General features: G+C 41.7%; 1 protein-coding gene across 9 annotated transcripts in view; it reads left to right on the forward strand.

The window, feature by feature from the left end:
* The window catches only part of LOC106869108 (ciliated left-right organizer metallopeptidase), a 96,905-nt gene extending 81,867 nt beyond the window's left edge, over nucleotides 1-15,038 (forward strand). For all 9 annotated transcript variants that reach the window (XM_089348681.1, XM_089348677.1, XM_014914659.3 and 6 more), the window contains 5 exons: nucleotides 1,177-1,299; nucleotides 8,326-8,449; nucleotides 9,997-10,218; nucleotides 12,162-12,270; nucleotides 14,700-15,038. In XM_089348681.1, coding sequence (XP_089204807.1) covers nucleotides 1,177-1,299; nucleotides 8,326-8,449; nucleotides 9,997-10,218; nucleotides 12,162-12,270; nucleotides 14,700-14,862 — 741 coding nt within the window. In that variant the 3' untranslated portion in view covers nucleotides 14,863-15,038. The remainder of the gene's footprint in view (nucleotides 1-1,176; nucleotides 1,300-8,325; nucleotides 8,450-9,996; nucleotides 10,219-12,161; nucleotides 12,271-14,699) is intronic.
* The last annotated feature ends 8,349 nt before the right edge of the window (nucleotides 15,039-23,387 follow it).

Consider the following 23,387-nt stretch of genomic DNA (forward strand, 5'->3'; position numbering starts at 1 on the left):
GTCCATTATTATGTGACAGAATCCAAAAGACAGAGTATAGAGTGGAAACATCCTGGCTTGCCAGTGATGAAGAAATTCAAGACTCAGTGGGAAAGGTGATGCTAACTCTTTTTTGGGACTCAGAAGGGCCTATACTGGAAGACTACCTGGAAAAGGGGTGTATGATCAACAGTGCAAGATACAGTGCTTTGCTGGCCAACAAACTGAAACCAGTAATTCACACCAAACGCTGAAGCCTATTGTTAAAGAAAGTTTTCTTGTATGACAATGCATGCTACACACAGCTACTCAGACTGTTGAAACCATTAACCAATTGGTATTTTGAGGTGCTGGAACACCCTGCCTACTGCCCAGATCTCATCTCTTCCGATTATCATATCTTTAGACTGCTCAAAAATGGTTTGCAAGGTCGTCAATTTCCTATGGATGAAGATGTGAAAAAAAACGGTGCATAAATGGCTGCACAACCAACCGAAAACCTTCTCCTTGAAGGGAATGCGCTAGCTTGTGGACCGCTGGACCAAGTGTATCAAAAAGGATGGAGGCTGTAGGAAAGTGGTTATACACCATTAGGTGTACTCCGCTTCCGTACATTAAATTTCTTGAAGAAACAACGGAACGCAGATTCTGGACAACACAACAATATTTATTTACAGTGGAATTCGGCTCACGCTTGGAGGGAATTCGGTAGCTCGTCGCCTTTGGTTACTGAGACGCCGTCAATGAAGTTTGTGGTTATTTGTGTAGCTCTAGTGCTGGAATGTTGGAGAGAGCTCGGTGGGACGTCTAGGCTCAACGGAGATCAGCGAACAAAGAGAGTGAGAAAAGGCGCCAAAGCTGGGTGTTGAACTCTACGCATGCGCATGAGACTCTTCCTGTATTCCTTCCGGAACTAGTCCCTGCGCATGCGTGGATAAAACTCCGGACATTGAACATATAACAGTCGTCTGCTATAGGTGTCACTACAAGACTATATAGAAAAATGATGTATTTGTTTATCCCCTGCTTTTGTGTAAATACATCGAGAAAACAAGAATGCATATAATTTTTGACTCTCCTTCGTATATTTTCTTGTCACAGCACCATCTAATCAAATGAGATAAACTTTGTTGATGTTCCAGTGCTATGGAAAGAACAAATTATGTATTTAATTTTTTAAATTTTTTTATTTTTCAGATTTCATCAGCGTATGAAATGAAAGGTATGTGTTATGAATATCGATGTCGTGGAAGGCACAAAATTGACATTCGTGTTAGAGACACCAAGTGGACATCGTGTCCAGCCGGCAAAAGTATCACTGTGAGTTGTGTTGACTTAGTCTCATAATGATGTTCATAATATCATTATAAGTGTTGTCATTATTGTTGTTAACATTGTCATTGTTGTAATATTCTTTTCTACTCGAGGCACAAGGCCTGAAATTTTTGGGGAGTAGGGAGTGCAGTCGATTAGATCAGCCCCAGTACACAACTGGTACTTAATTTATTGACCCCGAAAGGATGAAATGCAAAGTTGACTTCGGTAGATTTTGAACTCAGAATGTAAAGACAGACGAAATACCACTAAGCATTTCACCTGGTGTGCTAATGTTTCTGCCAGCTCACCGCCTTGTCATTGTTGTAATATTGTTATCACAATGATACTATGTTGTTGTAACATTGTCTTGATCCATGACCTTGAGATACCTGCTGATGACATGGAATGGTTTCTGACATTTTGATGGATTTAGTAGAGGAGCTCGCTATATCTCTGAGTAGTTCCTGCAGTTTCTGCATGGGCAGAACATCTCTGATGTTTATTTCACCTGATAATAGTTACATTGGACCTAGGCTGCCTTTCACTGCCAATTGAAACTAACTATTGTACACAATATATGTCATATTAACATGACAGATACTTCTTCCTCCAAATACCAGAAGTCTCTGGATTTCCTTCTTGCAACTGTTGACTTACTCTTGTTCAGTAGGAACATTAATTTCATCCATCCCACTGATCTTGGAGAGTCTATGAAACGTCATGGATACAATTCTTTCCTCCAGACCAAGCTAAGTACTCCTTCCAAATGTTATTAATCTTCCAATGTATTCGATATTCAATTATTTTCTGAACCACCATGCACTTAGCATACCTTCCTGTTTCATGATAGGCACATACGTGGCTGTGTGGTTAAGAAGCTTACTTTTTCATGTTCATTCCCACTGTATGGCACCTTGGACAAGTGACAGCTCCAGGTTGACAAAAACCATGTGAATGAATTTGGTAAAACCATGTGAATGAATGGGAACTGAAAGAGCCCTGTTATATATATTTCAGTTATCTCTATGTTTGAGTGTACCTTTATTTTGACATGGTTGTAAATGAGCATTGCTGTCATACAAGTGATGCTGTTTATTCTCAATCTTTCATAAAAATATTTGGCTGTGGGGAAATACCTTGCCTGGAAACAGAAGATAGTTGGTGACAGGAAGGACCTCTGTCTGTAGAAAATCTACCACAACAAATTCTGTCTAATCCTTGCAAGCATGGCCAATTAGACGTTAAATGATGATAGTGATGAGGATGATGACTGGCAATGGTGATGCTGCTGCCACTGCCTTCTGAAATGAGTGAGATTGATGCACTTTATGTTCTTGAACAACTGCAGGAAAAACATAGGCAGGGAGGGAGTTTCAGAGTAGTGAGTTCTTGGGGGAAAAACAAATTGGGAATAGTGTTAGTGCAGGGCCTGAGTTGGGAGGTAGTCGGTGGATAGAGTATGGGATGATGAGAAGAGAAGAGTGGAGTAAGTCAGTTGTGTCTGGGTAGAATTGTCACAGAACCAGCCCATTTTTAGGAACAGAGAGCACTGTATCACAGAGAGGAGACAGCATGTCTGTGAGTCTGAATTTGGAATGTGCTGGTAACTGACTAATATGCACATATTCAATTCACTTCTTTTCATTTGCTTCTATGTGTCTATATTTACAGTGCATGTTTTACTGCCATAGAACAGTGCACTTTTTAAATATCTTTTGCTTTTTATTTTGTTTGATTACACAGGAAAGTAAACACTTTTGATGGTAACTATCAGCTGTTGAAATGTATTCAATAGCTGTAGCCACTATTGTTTTACTTCATCCGCCTCCAACACTATTATTAATAAAGAAAAAAACTTGTCTGTGGCAGGTACTGAAGTGTTAAAGCTGCTTTCATTTATGTTGCTTTTTATGTACCATAGTAAAGGTATGGTCACCATAATTTCACTTTTCTCTTATGAAATGAATACTTTATTTCTATACCAGACACCGTTTTAGTCAACAAGGTTGGTTAAAATTTTACTTAGCACAATGATTTCCTAGATATAATAGCAAAGTCTTCCTCAAATGATATCTTACTGCCTGACAAAACGGTAAAAAAACACATTGGAATAACACAGCCTCTGATATACAAAACAGACAGGATGGTCACAACTGGAAGACCTTTGAATATAAGTTTGTTCAATCAGTAACTGCTACAGCAACCAGTCATGATTATTGCTTGTCAACATTACTAATTAGGTTCTGTAATAAGCTTGTCAATAAACATTTCCTCTAGAGTCTTTCTGTTGGGCTACTTTTCTTAATGCCCATTCTTCCATTTGGGAGGCCATTATCATTACTCATCTTTATTGATCTATTTAGTGACATAGTTTTAATGTTCCTTTGAGCTGTTTCCATGGTAGTGAATTAATATGCAAATAGGTTTCTAAATAGTTAACTAAGTGCCAGTCGTGGTTGTTGCTCTCTAACTTTGCATTGCTTGTCAACTGTAACATGTATTTACTTGTATAATGGGACATATGAAAGAAGTACGCTGATGGCTAAGTTGATAATGCTGGGTTAATTGATGGTTTGTATTATTTCATTGGATATTTGGCGTTCTTAATCAGCACAATTCTCATAGAAGCTCACCGAGTGAGATAACACTCTCATAGCCAAGAAATATGTCCTGCTAGTAATGAATGTATGAAGATAGCATGTAGTTGCTGTTGTTTAATTCAAAGTCAACTCTGATTGGGCAGAGCTATGATCAAAAGCAATCCATCTCTGATCAACTATCCTGTCTTTTTTCCAGGTATGGTCTCTCTTGGACTAAATTTATCCAATGTGGTCTTCATTATTTTTTTTTTAAATATCAAGGTTTGACAGAGCTTTGGCTACTGTTTCTAACAGATCAAGTGGCCACATAGAAGCACCTTGGCTTGAATAATGTCTGATGTAGATATGAAGTGTTCAGTTTATAACGGAAGAAAATAGTTTAGTCATGGCGTTTGATGAGATGTGGTTGAATGGAGATTTGGTTATTGCTTTTTATACACTGATCAGCTGCATAGAGGTTTGCCTGTTGACTTATCATCATCATCATCGTCATCATTTAACGTCTGTTTTCCATGCTGGCATGGATTGGATGGATTGACTGAAAACTGATAAGTTGGAGAGCTGCACTAGGTTCCAATCTGATTTGGCATGGTTTCTACAGCTGGATGCCCTTCCTAATACCAACCACTCCAAGAGTGTAGTGGGTGCTTTTTACGTGCCACTTTGAAACACTGGCATTGGCCATGACTATGATCTCACTTGGCTTGACAGGTCTTCTCAGGCATGGTATGTTGCCAAAGGTCTTGGTCACATGTCACTGCCTCTGTGAGGCCCAAAGTTTGAAGGGTGCATTTTATGTGCCATCAGCACAGGTGCCAGTTACACAAAACGTTCGATTAAATGAGGGATAGGCAGTTAAATACTAGCCATCACATATATGGAATCAGAACCAGAGTCTACATCCAATGGCAAATCAGGCCACAACAATAGGTGACTCTATTTTGAAGCTGAATATTGAAGTAGGCTTCTTGCAAACCAAGTATTACAGACTAAGAATATGTATTTTCCTTAAATTCACATTACTTCTGAGCTTAAGAAGCTCTCTTCATAGCTGTGTGAGTTCAGATTTGATTCCAATGCTTGACTACCTTGCATAAGTGTTTTCTGTTACAGTGCTTCTCAAACTAATGATGTGGAATACCGGCAGTTTTTGTTTTCAATGTGCCAGGGACCGATAATATGTATTAGTAATATTAATTTATACCGGAAACAATATATATATAGAAATATATAATGAATATAATAAAAGTTGACAATTTTTTTATCTTATATTTATTTTGTAATCAAATAAAACAATATTACATAAGCATTTTATAAGCATTTTATAATGTTTCTTTCTTTTCTGAAAACTCACTGCGTATTGGCAGCTGATGGCTCGCGGACTGGCACCGGTCTGTGAACCACCACTTTGAGTAGCACTGTTCTATTATAAACTGAAGTTCATCAATTCCTTGTTATGAAAATTTGTTGATGGAAACTGAGTGGCAGTCTGCCATATGCATGTGTATGCATAGGTGCCTTATAGATTGTATGTGTATATCATCATTACGTTTACACACACACACGCACGCACGCACGCACGCACGCACGCACGCACGCACGCACGCACGCACGCACGCACGCACGCACGCACGCACGCACGCACGCACGCACGCACGCACGCACGCACGCACGCACGCACGCACGCACGCACGCACGCACGCACGCACGCACGCACGCACGCACGCACGCACGCACGCACGCACGCACGCACGCACGCACGCACGCACGCACGCACGCACGCACGCACGCACGCACGCACGCACGCACGCACGCACGCACGCACGCACGCACGCACGCACGCACGCACGCACGCACGCACGCACGCACGCACGCACGCACGCACGCACGCACGCACGCACGCACGCACGCACGCACGCACGCACGCACGCACGCACGCACGCACGCACGCACGCACGCACGCACGCACGCACGCACGCACGCACGCACGCACGCACGCACGCACGCACGCACGCACGCACGCACGCACGCACGCACGCACGCACGCACGCACGCACGCACGCACGCACGCACGCACGCACGCACGCACGCACGCACGCACGCACGCACGCACGCACGCACGCACGCACGCACGCACGCACGCACGCACGCACGCACGCACGCACGCACGCACGCACGCACGCACGCACGCACGCACGCACGCACGCACGCACGCACGCACGCACGCACGCACGCACGCACGCACGCACGCACGCACGCACGCACGCACGCACGCACGCACGCACGCACGCACGCACGCACGCACGCACGCACGCACGCACGCACGCACGCACGCACGCACGCACGCACGCACGCACGCACGCACGCACGCACGCACGCACGCACGCACGCACGCACGCACGCACGCACGCACGCACGCACGCACGCACGCACGCACGCACGCACGCACGCACGCACGCACGCACGCACGCACGCACGCACGCACGCACGCACGCACGCACGCACGCACGCACGCACGCACGCACGCACGCACGCACGCACGCACGCACGCACGCACGCACGCACGCACGCACGCACGCACGCACGCACGCACGCACGCACGCACGCACGCACGCACGCACGCACGCACGCACGCACGCACGCACGCACGCACGCACGCACGCACGCACGCACGCACGCACGCACGCACGCACGCACGCACGCACGCACGCACGCACGCACGCACGCACGCACGCACGCACGCACGCACGCACGCACGCACGCACGCACGCACGCACGCACGCACGCACGCACGCACGCACGCACGCACGCACGCACGCACGCACGCACGCACGCACGCACGCACGCACGCACGCACGCACGCACGCACGCACGCACGCACGCACGCACGCACGCACGCACGCACGCACGCACGCACGCACGCACGCACGCACGCACGCACGCACGCACGCACGCACGCACGCACGCACGCACGCACGCACGCACGCACGCACGCACGCACGCACGCACGCACGCACGCACGCACGCACGCACGCACGCACGCACGCACGCACGCACGCACGCACGCACGCACGCACGCACGCACGCACGCACGCACGCACGCACGCACGCACGCACGCACGCACGCACGCACGCACGCACGCACGCACGCACGCACGCACGCACGCACGCACGCACGCACGCACGCACGCACGCACGCACGCACGCACGCACGCACGCACGCACGCACGCACGCACGCACGCACGCACGCACGCACGCACGCACGCACGCACGCACGCACGCACGCACGCACGCACGCACGCACGCACGCACGCACGCACGCACGCACGCACGCACGCACGCACGCACGCACGCACGCACGCACGCACGCACGCACGCACGCACGCACGCACGCACGCACGCACGCACGCACGCACGCACGCACGCACGCACGCACGCACGCACGCACGCACGCACGCACGCACGCACGCACGCACGCACGCACGCACGCACGCACGCACGCACGCACGCACGCACGCACGCACGCACGCACGCACAGAGAGAGAGAGAGAGAGCAAACATGGCAAGGAAGAGTTGTTCTATCTTGCATGCCTTACATTTTTCTTCAATATTTCTGAAAAAGGTAACCTTTCTGAAATGGATTGATGCTAGCTGGAGTAGTTTTGGGCTTCAGTTTCATGCGTTTTTGACAATTACTGCCATTTCTAAGAGAGAGAGAGAGAGAGAGAGACGCATATACACATTCGCATTCACATGCACAATCAAATATGTGTTTGTGTGTGTGTGTATTTTTAGGTCTGATGTTTACTTATGTAACCTGGCGTGGAGTTGTGTCCCTTAGTGCCAAAATGGTAGCAATTTAAAAATAATGATTTGATAAAATAAGTACCTGGTTGGAATAAATACTGTGTTGAAATGATGGATTAAAACCTTTGAAGGCAGAGGAGAGATCTTGCATGGCCACAGTCCAGTAACTGAAAACAATAAAAGAATAACAATAAGTGATTATTGTTATCAGTGAATTGTCCTTCAGTACTAATTATCAGCTCAGAAACTCTCTCAACCAGCTCTGAAGCAGCCAAATTTTATTCTGTAAAGTGGTTGGCACCAGGACGGGCATCCAGCTTTAGAAACCATACCAAAGCAGACATTAGAGCCCAAAGCAGTCCTCTGACTTGTCAGATCCTGTTGAACCATCCAACACATGCCAACATAGAACATAGACATTAAATGATGATGATGATGTGAATGTATGTATGTGTATGCATGTCTGTGTAAATGTGCATATAAATATGTTTGTATCCTAAAATAAGTAAATGTAATTGTTCACTGATAACAAAATTTGTGATTTTATTAAGAAAAAAACGTCATTATGAGTGAATTTCTATTTAAAATCTCACTTAATATATTTTCTTTCTTTACTTTTAGCTTCCTGGTTATAAAGGAGTGGTAGTTTGTCCAAAAATTCTAAGTGTCTTATGTACCAAAGCTAACCGTGAAACGGGCACTAAACCACCGAGATGGACGAAAAAGTTTTCCGCAGAACCACCCAGTGAGTTACTGTGGGTTTTTATCTTCCTCAAATTTGGAAATTTGATATTTTGAATCTTGAATTAAATATTTTGGCTGTTGGTTATCTTTGTTATTGCTTTCCATTCAACCATGAAATGAGGAGGCCAGCAGAGTTATGAATTTTGCTTGGAGACACAGTGTGATGACTTGTCATTGAAGATTTGGTTGTTATTTCTAGTAGATCAAGCAATCACATAGAAGTACTTTCACTAGTTTATCTTTTTGTTAAGTATTGTAAATGCAATGCAATTGATTTAGACATATTATTAAAGCAATAAAAAGATTACGAGTGCAGTTTTCTGTCCTGCCTTCTCAGATATGATTTTTGAAAATAAATATCTCAGTACAGCAACAACAGCGATGGTGGCGACGATGACGTCGTCGTCTGGCCAGACTGCAATTGTCTGTTGTGGCATGGTTTCTATGGCTGGATGCCCTTCCTAATGCCAACCACTTAACAGTGTGTGCTGGGTGCTTTTTACAAGCCACCAGCATGAGTGCATTTATGCAGCACTGGTATGGGTGCATTTTCTGTGGCACTGGTACCTGAATGAACAAGCCTGTGTGTATGGAAGATCTTAATTAGCTTGATGCATTTTTCAAGTACAGCAAATTGCAACAACTCCTTTCCTCAGTGAGGCCAGCATCTGAAAATCCTTTCTCACCACTTCATCTCACATATTTCTAGGTCTACTTCTTCCACAGGTTCCCTCCACAATTAGAGCTCAGCAGTTATTTACATAGCTGTCCTCATCCATAAGCATCACATGATCAAACCAGCACAATTTTCTTCTCTCTTGCACACAACATCTGGTGCCTTTTATACCCAGTTTTCCTCTTAAATCATTTACTTTCTGTTGTGCATGCACACTGACATTACCCCTCTAGTGGAGCATGCTACCTTCACTCCTTTCAAGCTTTTGCAAGTCCTCCATGGTCAAAACCCATGTTCCATTGCCATGTAACATAGCTGTACATACACAGGCATCATACAACTTGCCTTTTACTCTGAGGGTGAGGCCTTTAGTTGCCAACAAAGGTAGAAGCTCTCTGAACTTTACCCAGCCCATTCTTATTCTAGCAACAACACTTTCAGAATTTCCTCCTCTACTGCTAACTTGGTCTCCTAGGTAACTGAAGCTATCTACTACATCTAATGATCCCACCAAACATTTGAGGGAGTCTATTGTCTGTGCATTTTTAGTGCTTATTGTATCTGCACATTTACCACACACAAAAACGATTTTCTCCATTAACCTTCCTTTGATACCACTACACACCTCTTATGTATCCAAAGCTTATACTGGTACAACAAATGGAGTTTCTACTAATACCCTGAAGGGACTTGGGATTTGTCTGTTTTTCTACTTACTAAAGACTTTGGCTTTTGCTAAATTAACTCTAAGGCCCTTAGATTCCAGGCCTTGCTTCCACACCTGAAGATCCTGTAAACATGTATATGCCATCCTTCTTCTCCAACTCTCTTGTATGCTCAAGTGTCTTGTTATTTCTTGCCTTTATTTGCAGCTACATCCTATTCTTCACCATATATATTTAATGTCATATTTGAGGATATGGATTACCATGAACTTCTTAAAGCAGATCAGATTCCAAATTTACCACAGATAATTATTGACAAGATAATAGAGATTCAGCCTCTCGACAGACGGCGGCTAGTAAATTTTCTTGTTCGCCGTGGTTCTATCGTTGTTACATTCCAACTACTCCCTCCAAATGCTAACATGAGTGGTAAGTGAAGCTCTTTTACACAGAACTGTAAAAATATCTATTTATATTACAGCATCTTTAATTCAGCATCAAGGAATTAATTCCCTAAGCAATTCGAGTTGTCTTTTATTGTATTCTTTTTAAGGCTTCACAACATACTCTCACAAATCTTATAGAAAGAGGATCTTAGTTGATTCAGTTGAAAAAGAAATTGAAAAGGTAAATGTGTGTGTGTATATATATATATATATATATATTTTTTTTTGAGGCATACTGACCGAGACCTTTGGAAATGTGCTGTGCGTGAGAAGACCCGGCAAGCCAAGTAAGATCGTTGCCAGTGCCCCTGGACTGGCTCTTGTGCGGGTGGCACATGAGATGCACCATTTTGAGCGTGGCCATTGCCAGTACCGCCTGACTGGCTCCCGTAGGATTTTCGAGTGAGATCGTTGCCAGTGCCCCTGGACTGGCCCGTGCGGGTGGCACATAAAAGACACCATTTCGAGCGTGGCCGTTTTTGTGCGGGTGACACGTAAAAGCACCCACTACACTCTCTGAGTGGTTGGCGTTAGGAAGGGCATCCAGCTGTAGAAACTCTGCCAAATTAGATTGGAGCCTGGTTTTGCCATCCGGTTTCACCAGTCCTCAGTCGAATCGTCCAACCCATGCTAGCATGGAAAGCGGACGTTAAACGATGATGATGATGCCATCAGTGATTACTCAGGGTAGGCAATTGGTGATCTTTATGCAGTAAAACACAAAAAATATGCGAAAAACAGGTGCATGACTGAGTTGAAGGCAGATTTACTTCTGCCTTCAGAACATGTAAATAAAGCGGTGTTGTAGGAGTGTACGCAGCACGTGTACTACAACAGTATTATGCATAGCTTGAATACTGAGATTGAAAAGCAGGGGTGAATTATGCCTACCTAATCTACAAAAAATAAAATATTTTGCATTTTCATCATCATCACCATCATCGTTTAACGTCCGTTTTCCATGCTGGCATGGATTGGACGGTTTGACTGAATGTGGTCGATGCTAGGTTTGCCTGACTGGCTCCTGTGCCAGTGGCACGTAAAAAGCACCATCCAAATGTAGCTGGTGCCAACACCCCCGACTGGCTCCCTGTCGGTGGTACCTAAAAAGCATTATCTGAACGTGATTGATGCCAGGGCCACCTGAATGGCTCTCATGCCGGTTGCACGTAAAAAGCACCATCCAAATGCCAGTACCCACTGACTGGCTCCCATGCCAGTGGCTCATAAAAAGCACTATCCAAATGTGAACGAATTCAGGCCTGCCTGGCTAGCTCCTTTGCCAGTGGCATGTAAAACGTACCGACTACACTCTCGGAGTGGTTGACATTAGGAAGGGCATCCAGCTGTAGATCAGTTTGGAACCTGGTGCAGCAGCTGGCTCTCCAGATCTGTCAAGCCATCCAACCTATGCCAGCATGGAAAACAGACGTTAAATGATGATGATGATGATGATGATGATGATGATGATGATGATGATGATGATGATATATATTTATTTAGTAAACGCAATACATGTTTTTATGTGCTGCTTCTAGTTTCATGTGGTGAGAACATGCCAAATAGTGTTTTATAACACACCTACCATTTTGGCACAGTCATCAGGCACAGCCTACATGGCATAACTGACTAAAAATGGAATGAGAAAAGAAACAAGAAAGAGCAAGAAGGAAGTATATAGAAAAAGTGGAAGGTTGAGAAACTGGGAAAAGAGAAAGTAATAAGAAAGAAACAAAAGAGGAAATATATACAGAGTTGGGGGTGCCAGTAGTAGTGAGGTTACTTGTTTGATTTGTTGAACAGACGTTATCTTCACTTAACATGCAAAGTTGTTAATTCTATTACCTTTGAATTAGTCTCTATTACCTTTTGAATTAGTCCACTGAACTGCAAAAGAATATTGTTTTATTTTTTTGTTTCTTTCAGGTCCTGACAGTAAATATGTTTATACTGTCCTTCATGAAGCTGTTTTTGCAGGTAACTTCTCCATTGTCCTACCTCACACAGGCAGACGACACACAGCCACGTACATCAGGTAATCTTAATATTCTAATATTCAGCTAGTTAAACTGAAGTCTGGCAACTCCACAAAAGTCAAATAATTATGATATGATCTTCTACATTTAGATTATCTGTTCATCAATATACACCTAAAATCACATTAATAGCTTAGGAGTGAAATTTAGGATTTTCCGGTTTTCTGTGAATCGATTTTGATAAAACTTTTCTCAGCTGGTTTATACACTATGGCAACACCATTGTTATGTTTTCATTATTCTGTGTAACGTCCCTTCTTTTTTATTTCAGGTTCTTCAGCTTTTGAGTGAACCACGTTAGTAGCTTTTGAAGCCCATCTTGACATTTTTTTCCCAGGAAATGAAGGGTAATGATACATATTAAGCATACATTGAGTATATATTTAACAGAAAACCATAATAATATTGTAACATTTATTGACATAATGAATTTTGTAGCCACATGAGCACCATGGAAGAAACAATCCGATTGTGGGACCTCCAAGACTGTGATAGCTAGGGATTTAAGGAATATTGGCCACAAGTTACATAGGACACTTGGACAGACAATCAAAGCTATTTTCACTACTTCTGGACTTCCTCATGTACTGAAAACCACCAGAAATCAGAGCATGGCTTCCATGCGAGAACCCCTGAAACTGCCTCCTCACATGAGTTTGAGGCTTCAGCGAGCCCAAAAGTACATGATGTTAGACTTGAGGTGTGTTCTGTTCACTGATGAAACCAGGTTGACCCTTGATGAATCTGACGGTTGGGCAAATGTTTGGGTCTATTTTGGAGATGAGTGTCACCAACGTTTACGACATCAACAACAGTTGAGGAGTCATGTTGTGGGCCAGTGTCATCGAGGACAGACCTGTTGGCCCAGTTTGGGTGCCTGAAGAGGTTAAAGTGACTGCAGCCGCCTACTGAAATCGCATGGAGGAGGTCTTGGATCCTTGGCTAGATGACATACTGCTGTCACTTCTAAGGAATCTCATATTCATGCATGTCATCACTCCCTCCCACTCTGCTGGGACCATCCAAACATTCCTAGAGTCTTATGACATACAAGGTGAAAGATTGATAGTGTGGCTGCTAGCATCTCTGAATCTCAACCCTATCGAAAATCTTTGGTCCATCATTAAACAAGATGTTTATGCCGATGGACACCAATTTATGTTGAAAGATGTCTTATGGGTGACCATCAAAGCTGCAGCAGAAGCAGTCCAATCTGCTACTATTAAGAAATTGACAGATTCCATGACTAATAGGATTTTTGAAGTTATCTGTTGAAATGGCACTAATGTGGCTAAATAATTCATTATGTCAATAAATGTTATATTATTATTATGGTTTTCTTTCAAATATATACTCAATGTATGCTTAATATCTATCACTAACCTTCATTTTCTGAAAAAAAATGTCTAGATGGGCTATTTTCATTCAAACGCTGTTAGCATGGGTCTCCCAAAAACTGAAGAATCTGAAATAAAAAAAAGGACGTTATACGTTATAGGCACAAGAGTGGCTGTGTGGTAAGTAGCTTGCTTACTAGCCACATGAATCTGGGTTCAGTCACACTGCGTGGCACCTTGGGCAAGTGTCGTCTACTATAGCCTCAGGCTGACCAAAGCCTTGTGAGGGGATTTGGTAGACAGAACTGAAAGAAGCCTGTTGTATATATATATATGTATGTATGCATATGCTTGTGTGGCTGTGTTTGTCCCCACCATCACCATCGTTTGACAACTGATGTTGGTGTGTTTATGTCCCCGTAACTTAGCAGTTTGGCAAAAGAGACTGAGAATGAGTACTAGGCTTACAAAGAATAAGTCCTGGAGTTGATCTGATTGACTAAAGGTGGTGCTCCAGCATTGCCACAGTGAAATGACTGGAACAAATAAAAGAATATAGAATAATGAAAACATAACCAGCCAAATCAGATTGGAACCTGATACAGATCTCTGGCTTATCAGCTCCAGTCAAACCATTTAACCATTGCCAGCATGGAGAGTGGACATTAAATGATGATGATGACTGTCAACATTTTCCAAATCTTTTTGTATTTACGAATGATGTTCACACATACTTTATCATTGGCGAAAATTTGTATGCTGTAGCATTTGTTGCACACTTTAAACTATTAAAAAGTTAGAGAAAACAATTGGGTATAAAAAAAGAAAAAAATTAAGGTAGAAGACATTGGGAAGGGCATCCAGCCATAGAAAACACGCCAAAGCTGACATTGGAACTCACTGCAGCTCTGTGCCTTCCTGAATTCTGTCAAATCCTCTAACCGATGTCAACATGGAAAACTGACATTAAATGATGATGATGAAATTGTTAAATTTTATTTTATTTGTCAGTCTTACTGCTTAATTTTTTGTTGTTTATATGATAATTAACTTGTTTCTGCTTTTTTTTTCTGTTTCTTTTTTCTCTCTAGCGACACTCCAATGTTTGATGATGACGAAGTCCTTCCGCCTGGTCAAAGTGGCCTCTCAATGGGAGAAATGTTTGCTACTGGAACTGTGTTGGCTGTTGCCTTCATCCTTATCATCATAGCTGCTATTTGCTTCCAAAACAGATGTTGTTCTTGCAATAGCTAGATATCCACAGAATTATGTTAGCAGTGATCAACTGGTTTAATGTCTTTTTTTTCTCTGCTGGGACCACTAGAGACAAAAGTGGTGGTGGATTGTCGGAATTCCTTCAAAGGAAACAAAAAACAATAAAAACTGAAAAAGAAAAAAAAAGAAAAACTTTCAAAGAAGAGGAAACAAAAGGAATAAGAAAGGAAAAAGAGGGATTCCAAACATTTATTACATCCTAATGAAGAATAATTTGTTCATTATGCTGTAATAAATGCATAAAGAAAAACTGGAAATATTTTAGACGAATAAATTATCAACTAAACCATGATGATAGAACTTCCTGTTTGACTGGTTGAAAGTTGTTTCAACTTGTCAACAGTAACAATATTGGCAAGTGTAACAAAATGCTTATAAACTGTGAAAATTAGAAATCGAAGTATTATTTTTCTTGTTTATTAACATCCTCAGAGAGGTATGAACTTACTATATTTGGATTACAAAAGAAAAAAAAAAGGAAAGAAGGACAGAAAAACTAAAGTTCTTTCTAATACAATCTATCAAAAAGCTACTACCATTTGAGAATAGAAGGGCAGTCATTTGGCAGTAATGGTAGAGAGCTAGACTAAATTTACTACAGTATTTAATTTTGTCATTCTCTGTTTTGAGTTCAACTCACACCTGAGTCGAGTTTTTCTTTTTACTCTTCTAAGTGAGCTGGGAGTGGATGAGCAGTGTTGATTGCAAAGAAAAAAAAAAAAAAAAGTAGCAATAATATATTGCTGTACACTCTTCTGGATGAATATTGGCTTTGAAAATAGTCAAAAGAAATCCACATATGAAAACATATTAAAATATTAAATTTTGTCTCTTTTTGGTTACACCCTTTAAAACAAACAAATAAAATAAACTGAAACCAAGCTACTATTGCAGAGGACCTAGTATTAATGACTAACAATAAATCCTAATAATAAAATTTTTCAAAAATATTTTTTAAAGGTGGAAAATAACAAAAAAAAAAAAGAAAAGAAAAAAAAACCTTGTATTTCAGAGATGTGCTTATCTAACAAGTGATTTGATTTGTGCTGAAACCAAAGCAATTGCAGCATGAAAAATATATGCTAGCCATTTAAAAACATACAAAACTGTTAGCTTCATTTAAACATTTATTAACTGGTGTAAAAATTTTTGCTACAAATTCTGTGACCTGGTCGCTGACACACTTCCACTGACACACTTCCACTGACACACTTCCACTGACACACTTCCACTGACACCAAATAATAAATGTTTAACCCTTTAACATTCAGATTATTCTGTCAAATGTAACCCTAACCCTAACCCTGACAAATCCCAAATCCCTTCAGGTAGATGGCACTTGATCTGTAGAAAAGGCGTGGGTAGAAAATCCATATGATGTACCCAGTCTAAGCTATGGACACAGATGGTGCAGCAATATCAAAGGAAGGTTAACCGGGGAGATAGTTTTTGTGTTTGGCAGGTGCACAGGGACAATAAACACTGATGTACAGAAAACAGATTCCATCACATGCTAGAAGTAGTTGATTGCTTCTGCTACCTAGGTGACCATGTCTGTAGTGGGAGTGAGATCACTGCAGAGAGGCTTCCGAAAAAAAACAAAAAAACGTTGTTAAACCGATTATAGCAGTGACTCGATCAATTCCTAGGTATATCTGAAGAAGGAAATCTTTTATTCCGAAATATTATCATATCAGACTATAGATGATTAAATTATAACAGCTATTATGGTCCAATGTAATGAAAGTGGGATGGTTCATCTTTGTTCGCTTAGTTTTGTCTTGGGATTCACGGTCAAACGGCTGGGTGGAATTGCGCGAAAAATTACACAGATGTGTAGAATGATCTGGTGGTGTTGCTGGGCTTTGTATTTTTTTTTTTATAGCTCCTGTGGTTACCGAGATAATCTACTAAAATGATACTCTTGTGTTTATGAATGAGAAAGGAAGGAGTGATAGATGAATAAGGAAAGAAGGGGTGAGCGTTTCAACTCTGTGTGAATGTATGTGTGTGTATGTAAAAGGCGGGGTATGTGAATGTGCACGCGCGCGCGTAATGGAAGTGGGATGGTTCATCTTTGTTCGCTTAGTATTTGGGTTTATTTTTTGATTTGGTTAAATCTGGGTTGGTTTTTTTCTGTTGGTCAGTAATCTTTAGCGTTTTGACAGAAAAATGTCATTCTAAAATTGTTTTTTAACGTATGCGTGCCCAAACAAGTCGAATGCTTACCCAGAGCAGGTTTTACAGCCACATCATCCAAACCGACCGGGTGAAACCGGGCTTAGCTGCTAGTATATATATATATATATATATATATATATATACTAGCAGCTAAGCCCGGTTTCAATATATATATACGTGTGTTAATGTTATATATATGCGTATATGTCTATATACATGCATATGTGTGCATATATATTATGTATATGTCTATATACATGCATATGTGTGCATATATATTATGTATATATGACCATATGTTGTTGTTTGTTCCTTCTCGAGTCATGCCTGACTCATAAGGGCCGGTTTCCCCCGTTTCATTGGTGTATAGGTTCCCCACCTGGTCGGGACGTTGGTCCGTCGCAGGTGAACTGCTAGAGGCAGGAGGAAAGAGTGAAAGAAAGTTGTGGTGAACGAGTCAGCATTACTTTTTACTTGAGCCGCTTGGAGCTTAAGTGTTTCACTCATAAACACACACATCGCCCGGTCTGAGTTTCGAACCCGCAATCCTTCGACCGTGAGTCCTCTGCTCTAACCACTAAGCCATGTGCCTCCACATATGACCATATATATGTAGTTTATTTTCACAGATAAGATTTTCTAATATTTAAATTTCAGTAGCTCCTGTTCATGCTGTGTGGTGTATAATAACAAACCGTCTAATGCTTAGACATGCAAATTTAGCTGTTCAACATTGTGATCACTTAATTGCCAACTGCTTTATATAGCTGCCGAATACTCTATGCCATCAACTGGCAAGAACATTATGTATATTTGTGTAGAATGATCAGATTTTATGATAGTATATGCATGGCAGTGTGATGTGAGCTTCGATTGTTGGGGATTTGTGAAAATGTGCAAGAAGTGAAGCGAACACACTCTGCTGGATGTGTACTGTTATTGTGCATGAACAACAGTACAAATGAGCTAAGAGAAAAACTAGATGTAGGGGAAATGAGATGTAGTGTGAAAGAAAGAATACTGCGGTGGTCCGTGTTTGTGATACGCATAGAAGATGACAGCATAAAATAGTGCAAGTTGCCTGAAAGTAGATGAAATCCGAAAGACTTAGGATGAAGTGGTGAAGATCGATTTCAGGATGCTGAGCTTTTCATAGGAAATGCCAAAACAAAGATTGTCAACATGCACTGCTGGAGGTGATCCGCTTATCCATGCAAGGATGGCGAAATGAAAACTAAAAATAGTAGTGATATATGTATGTATGCATGCATATATACGTGGCTGTGTGGCAAGAAGTTTGTTTTCCAACTGCATAGTTTCGGGTTCAGTGCCACTGTTTGGCACCTTAGGCAAATGTCTCCTACTAAAGCTTCGGACTAGACAAAGTCTTCGAGTGGATTTAGAAGACGGCAACTGAAAGAAGCCCGTCGTCTGTCTGTCCTTCTGTCTGTCCGTCTGTCCGTCCGTCCGTCCGTCCGTCCGTCCGTCCGTCCGTCCGTCCGTCCGTCTGTCTGTCTGTGTCGGTGTTTGTCTTCACCACCTACTGCTTGATAACCGGTGTTGGTGTGTTTACGTTTCTGTAAGCTTGCGGTTAGTGAAATTTGTGAGTGGTACGAATACGAGCGACAGGCTGTGATGGTGAATGATAATTAGAGAATTTTATGAAATTTTCCAACAGAAAGTGACCATACTATTGAAGCAAGGAGATCAGACATGATCGTAGAGAACAAGAGAAAAGTCAACTCTTAGACATTTTCTTATCAAAGAAGTTGAGAAATTTGAGAAATATTCTGAGGATCTATTCTGAGAGATTGTGTAAAACAAAGGTAGCAATTGCTCCAATGAAATTAGTGCACTTGACACGACTTTCAAACTCTTTTCTTAGATGCAAAAGGCTATTGGAATTGAAACGCGTAATGTCAACTTGCAGAAAAGTGCCATCCTATATTCTGCAAGAATCCTTAGAAAAATTCTTGAGATTTGAGGTGACTTGTCACCAACCTAAGGTTTAAATTAGCATGTAATAGCTTTTGAATCAAAATATAATACAAAAATACGCACTGACGCACACACATTTTAGGAAAACTTAGCTATATACTATTGCTAGTCGATACCATCGATCCTAATATATAACTGATACTTTATTGACCCCGGAGGAACGAAAGGTAAAGTTAACCTCAGCGGGACTTGAACTCATAACGTAAAGAGTGGGAAGAAATATCGCAATGCATTTTGTCCAGCGATCTAACGATTCTGCCAACTCGCTTCCTTGGCCAGGAAAAAAAAAACAAAAAAAAAACAATGAAATATACAGTATTAGATGACATAAATTATAGGAATGTTTTAAGAAATGTTAATGCATAGAGTCAATGCAAATTAAAGGTAGACAAATATCATAACTATTTACAATCATTAAGAAACATTATCTTAATTATAACCGTTGAACGTGGATTAATTAAAATATAGGACTGGACGGCTTAGAATAACATAGTTATATTATGTTATGGGCACACAATCAGAGAAGTCTAAATGATAGAAAAAAAAAAAAAGCAGCAATGGTTTTGGCATTCAGAGAAAACTGTGTCGTGTCAACAGTGCTATTACCAAGTCGTTTGGTCGTTTCTAAATATGCCATTAAGTAATTGGTCCAACCTGATACAATCTGTACATAATATAGCCGATATATAAATATATGCAAAACTATACATGCATTCCCTCACATATATGCAGCCGGGTAAATATATATGAATACATAAAAAAAAATACATAAACATATGTCCGTGGATATGCGCACAAATACGTACTCCTATACATGATAATGCATAGAATATACACACACACATTGTTATGGTATATTCTATTAAGAACGTAGTAGAGTACAGTATAAAGCTCGTCCACCTGTGCTATTCAGTAGTAGTATTATATGTACTTCCAGGTTTGCGTTTGGGCATCTGTCGTGTGTGAATAGATAGTTGAAAAACATTTGGAGTTAACAAGCGTTAGTACGTATATGGATGTATATGTGAACGGCTGTGTGTTTGTACGTATAGGCCGATTTGTAAAGCTCAGCTAAAGACAATCGCATGTATGACCAACCATGAAGAACAAACCAACAGTACAAAGAAATCAAATGCCAATCCGTTTAAAACGGCAACCACTTTAACAGTAGCAGAATCACTATCACGCTACATCTACACATTCAAAGCAGTTTGCCGACGGGGTCCTTTAGCAACAACACACCGTGATAAACTCAGTGACTACTACTAAATTCAAGCCACGACAGACAGACAAGATGGTCTTGAAGCTGAGAATGTGAACTTACGGAGACAATATTTACATATCGCCTGAGGAAACACAACTAGATCTGATAATGCAAGGAAACAGTTGCATAATCAAGTATCTGCACGTATGGAAAACTACGTTACGTAGAAACAATTGTAGTGATTAAAAAATAAATGCCCGACCGTACGCCTTCTTGTTGATTCCAAAATTTTTCCAATTATGTACATATATATATATATATATATATATATATATATATATATATATATATGCATCCACCCAGGCATATATGTACAAATGCATATGAACACATAGGCGTCCCTATATATATATATATATATATATATATATATATATGCACAAATACACACACACATTTATATACATCCATCCATCTACATATACACACATACATGGTGATTGCTTAATCTTCGCAGATAATTGCCTTATCCTTGTGCTTCCTAATTATCAATGGAATTTCTGACTTTCTGTCTCAATGACCTCTCAGATAACAATTCAGTGTCCCATTGCAGGTCTGCATGGTTTGAAGCATAGATGACAGACGTAATTTGTAATTTACTGTGTGCCTCTAGCTGATTAAGTCTCCACACATCGTTACTCTTCTATAGTTATAGGATGTTCTTTCAGTAGATGCAATGACAAACGAGGTCACCATAAAGGACATGTGTACATCATTAGATTATAGTGATAAACGGATGAACATCGCGACTAACACTCTCTGAGTCTCTGTGGTTAGTATCTTGTGAAACCGTAGGTTTTACATCAAAGTGTCCCTCTCTTAGAAAGATGCTGAGATAGCAGCTGGGTGATGGTGGGGGAAGTTACTCATTACCGGTGGTCTTATTGTACGCTCTGACATCAACCAAGAGTATTTCTGCGTCCCTGCACTCAGATTGTCATCACATATTCTAGTTAATCTATAGCTAGGACCATGATCAGAGTAGATCTGGGAACAATAACGGCTAAGAGCGATTTCACACTCCTCAAAACCTTGGAACTCCCGAACCAGAGCCCCACTACCGGATGCATTTTAAAGTCAAACTCTGGATATGCACGCATGTGTATATGCATACATGCATACATGCATACATACATGATAGCTGCAAACTCATGTCTGAGTATTGCCGTCACTTGATTGAAAGTCCCGGACATGCGAAGTCACTTTTGTGATAGGCCTTACATGTTTTTTCAAGCGATGACTGTGCATGATGAGTTCTTTTATTGTGGGGAAAAGATTTGCACAAATTCAGTCCCACTTTCTGAACATGGACAACATAAACTCGAAAAGAAGAACTAGTCTGCACCATCGAATATTGTCAGTGTCGCAGGTTTTCTCTCAGAGTTTCCTTCTTCTAGAAAGACGTTATAATAACAGAGGGGCCTCCCACTCCCAGTGGGACAACCACGCGCCTGGACACCAACCCAACTATTTCCACGTCCCCGCGCATCCATACGTGCATATATATACATGCACACATATTGTTAGATGGCCGTTGACTGCTCATGAACTCTTCCGCCCTTTGACAGATCTTATTTTTCATCCTGCAGAGTGTCCAACAATCACCCTCCTCACCAAGCAAGCTTGATGGGTTGCCAATTTAGTCTCCGACGACCCGACCATGCAACAGGTTGTACTGGGTTACATGTTACCTGTAGCGCCCAACAGCGACCTGATATACATACATAATACATACATACATACATACATACATATATACACACATACACACATTCATACATACATACAATCATGGCAATGTATGTATGGATGTATGTTTTTTGAGTTATATTTGTATGTTTATATATATACGAGGTGTATCAAAAAGTTCCCGGACTAGTTCTGTAGCGCACCAACAGGTGGCAGCACACGGTTGCATGCACAGTTAGTGCTAGCAGTGACCTTCATGAGGTAGTGTGTCGAGTGACATCGCTGTGTTTACTTTGTAAGTTGGGAAATTTGTTTTTGTGATGCTGTAGCCTGCGATTTTGTCATGGACAGGAACAAAGAGCCAACGTGAAATTTTGCATTAATCTTGGGAAGTCCGCTACAGAGACATTGAGCATGCTTCAGCAAGCTGGCGGCGACGAGGCAATGGGTTATACGCAATGCTTCGAGTGGTGCGGGCGCTTCAAAAGCGGAAGAAAGTCCCTGGAAGACATTGAGCGATCTGGAATGTGCTATTGTGCATTGAGAATTCGTCCCCCAGGGCCAGACCGCCAATCGAGAGTTCTACCGCGAAATTTTGAAGCGTTTGAGGGTGGACATTCAGCGGAAGCAATACCATCTATGGAGCGCGCGCAGAATTAGATTCTTCACGACGACAATGCATCCTTTCACTGAGCTCTCCTCACTCGTAAATTTCTCATAAAAAATAACATGGTATCACTTCCGCCGCCACTATATTCGCCAGATTTAGCACCTGCAGACTTCCATCTCTTCTCCAAGATGAAAAGGCTCAAAGGTCGCCGTTTTAGCACCGTTGTTGAGATTCAGAGCGAATCGGCGAAGGTCCTCGATTCGCTTATGGGTAATAACTTCTAGGTTGGATTCCCAAAGTAGCAGGAACGCTGGGATAGGTGTATTGCTGCATCAGGTGTCTATGTCGAAGGAAATGATGTTAAAACTTAGCTAAATAAATGTAAGAAAAATATGTATAAACACAGGTTTCTTATTTTAAAGTTCCTACGCGCGTTTGACCATTATGGGTTGCTTGGAACCCTGTGATGGAAGTTTCAAGTGCTTGTAGATGCTCAACCACAACGAATCTTCAGGAACACTTTATTTCATCAGGTTACAAATCTGATAATTATGTGAAGAATTCTACTATAACGAGAATCTGGCTGCTAATGATTTCAAGTGCCGTATTAATTATACGCTCGTCCCTGGCCCCTCAAAAGAAAGCGTCAATGTAAAGTTCATACCTTATTTCCTTCAAATATTGAGACCTGAAACAAATCTTGACTAATAGCTCAAGTCAAGTACAGAGGCACGGTACTTTTGCACTTGTAGCAACACTTGT

Source organism: Octopus bimaculoides, chromosome 3, assembly GCF_046866305.1.
Source record: "Octopus bimaculoides isolate indiv1 chromosome 3, ASM4686630v1, whole genome shotgun sequence".
NCBI lineage: Eukaryota > Metazoa > Mollusca > Cephalopoda > Octopoda > Octopodidae > Octopus > Octopus bimaculoides.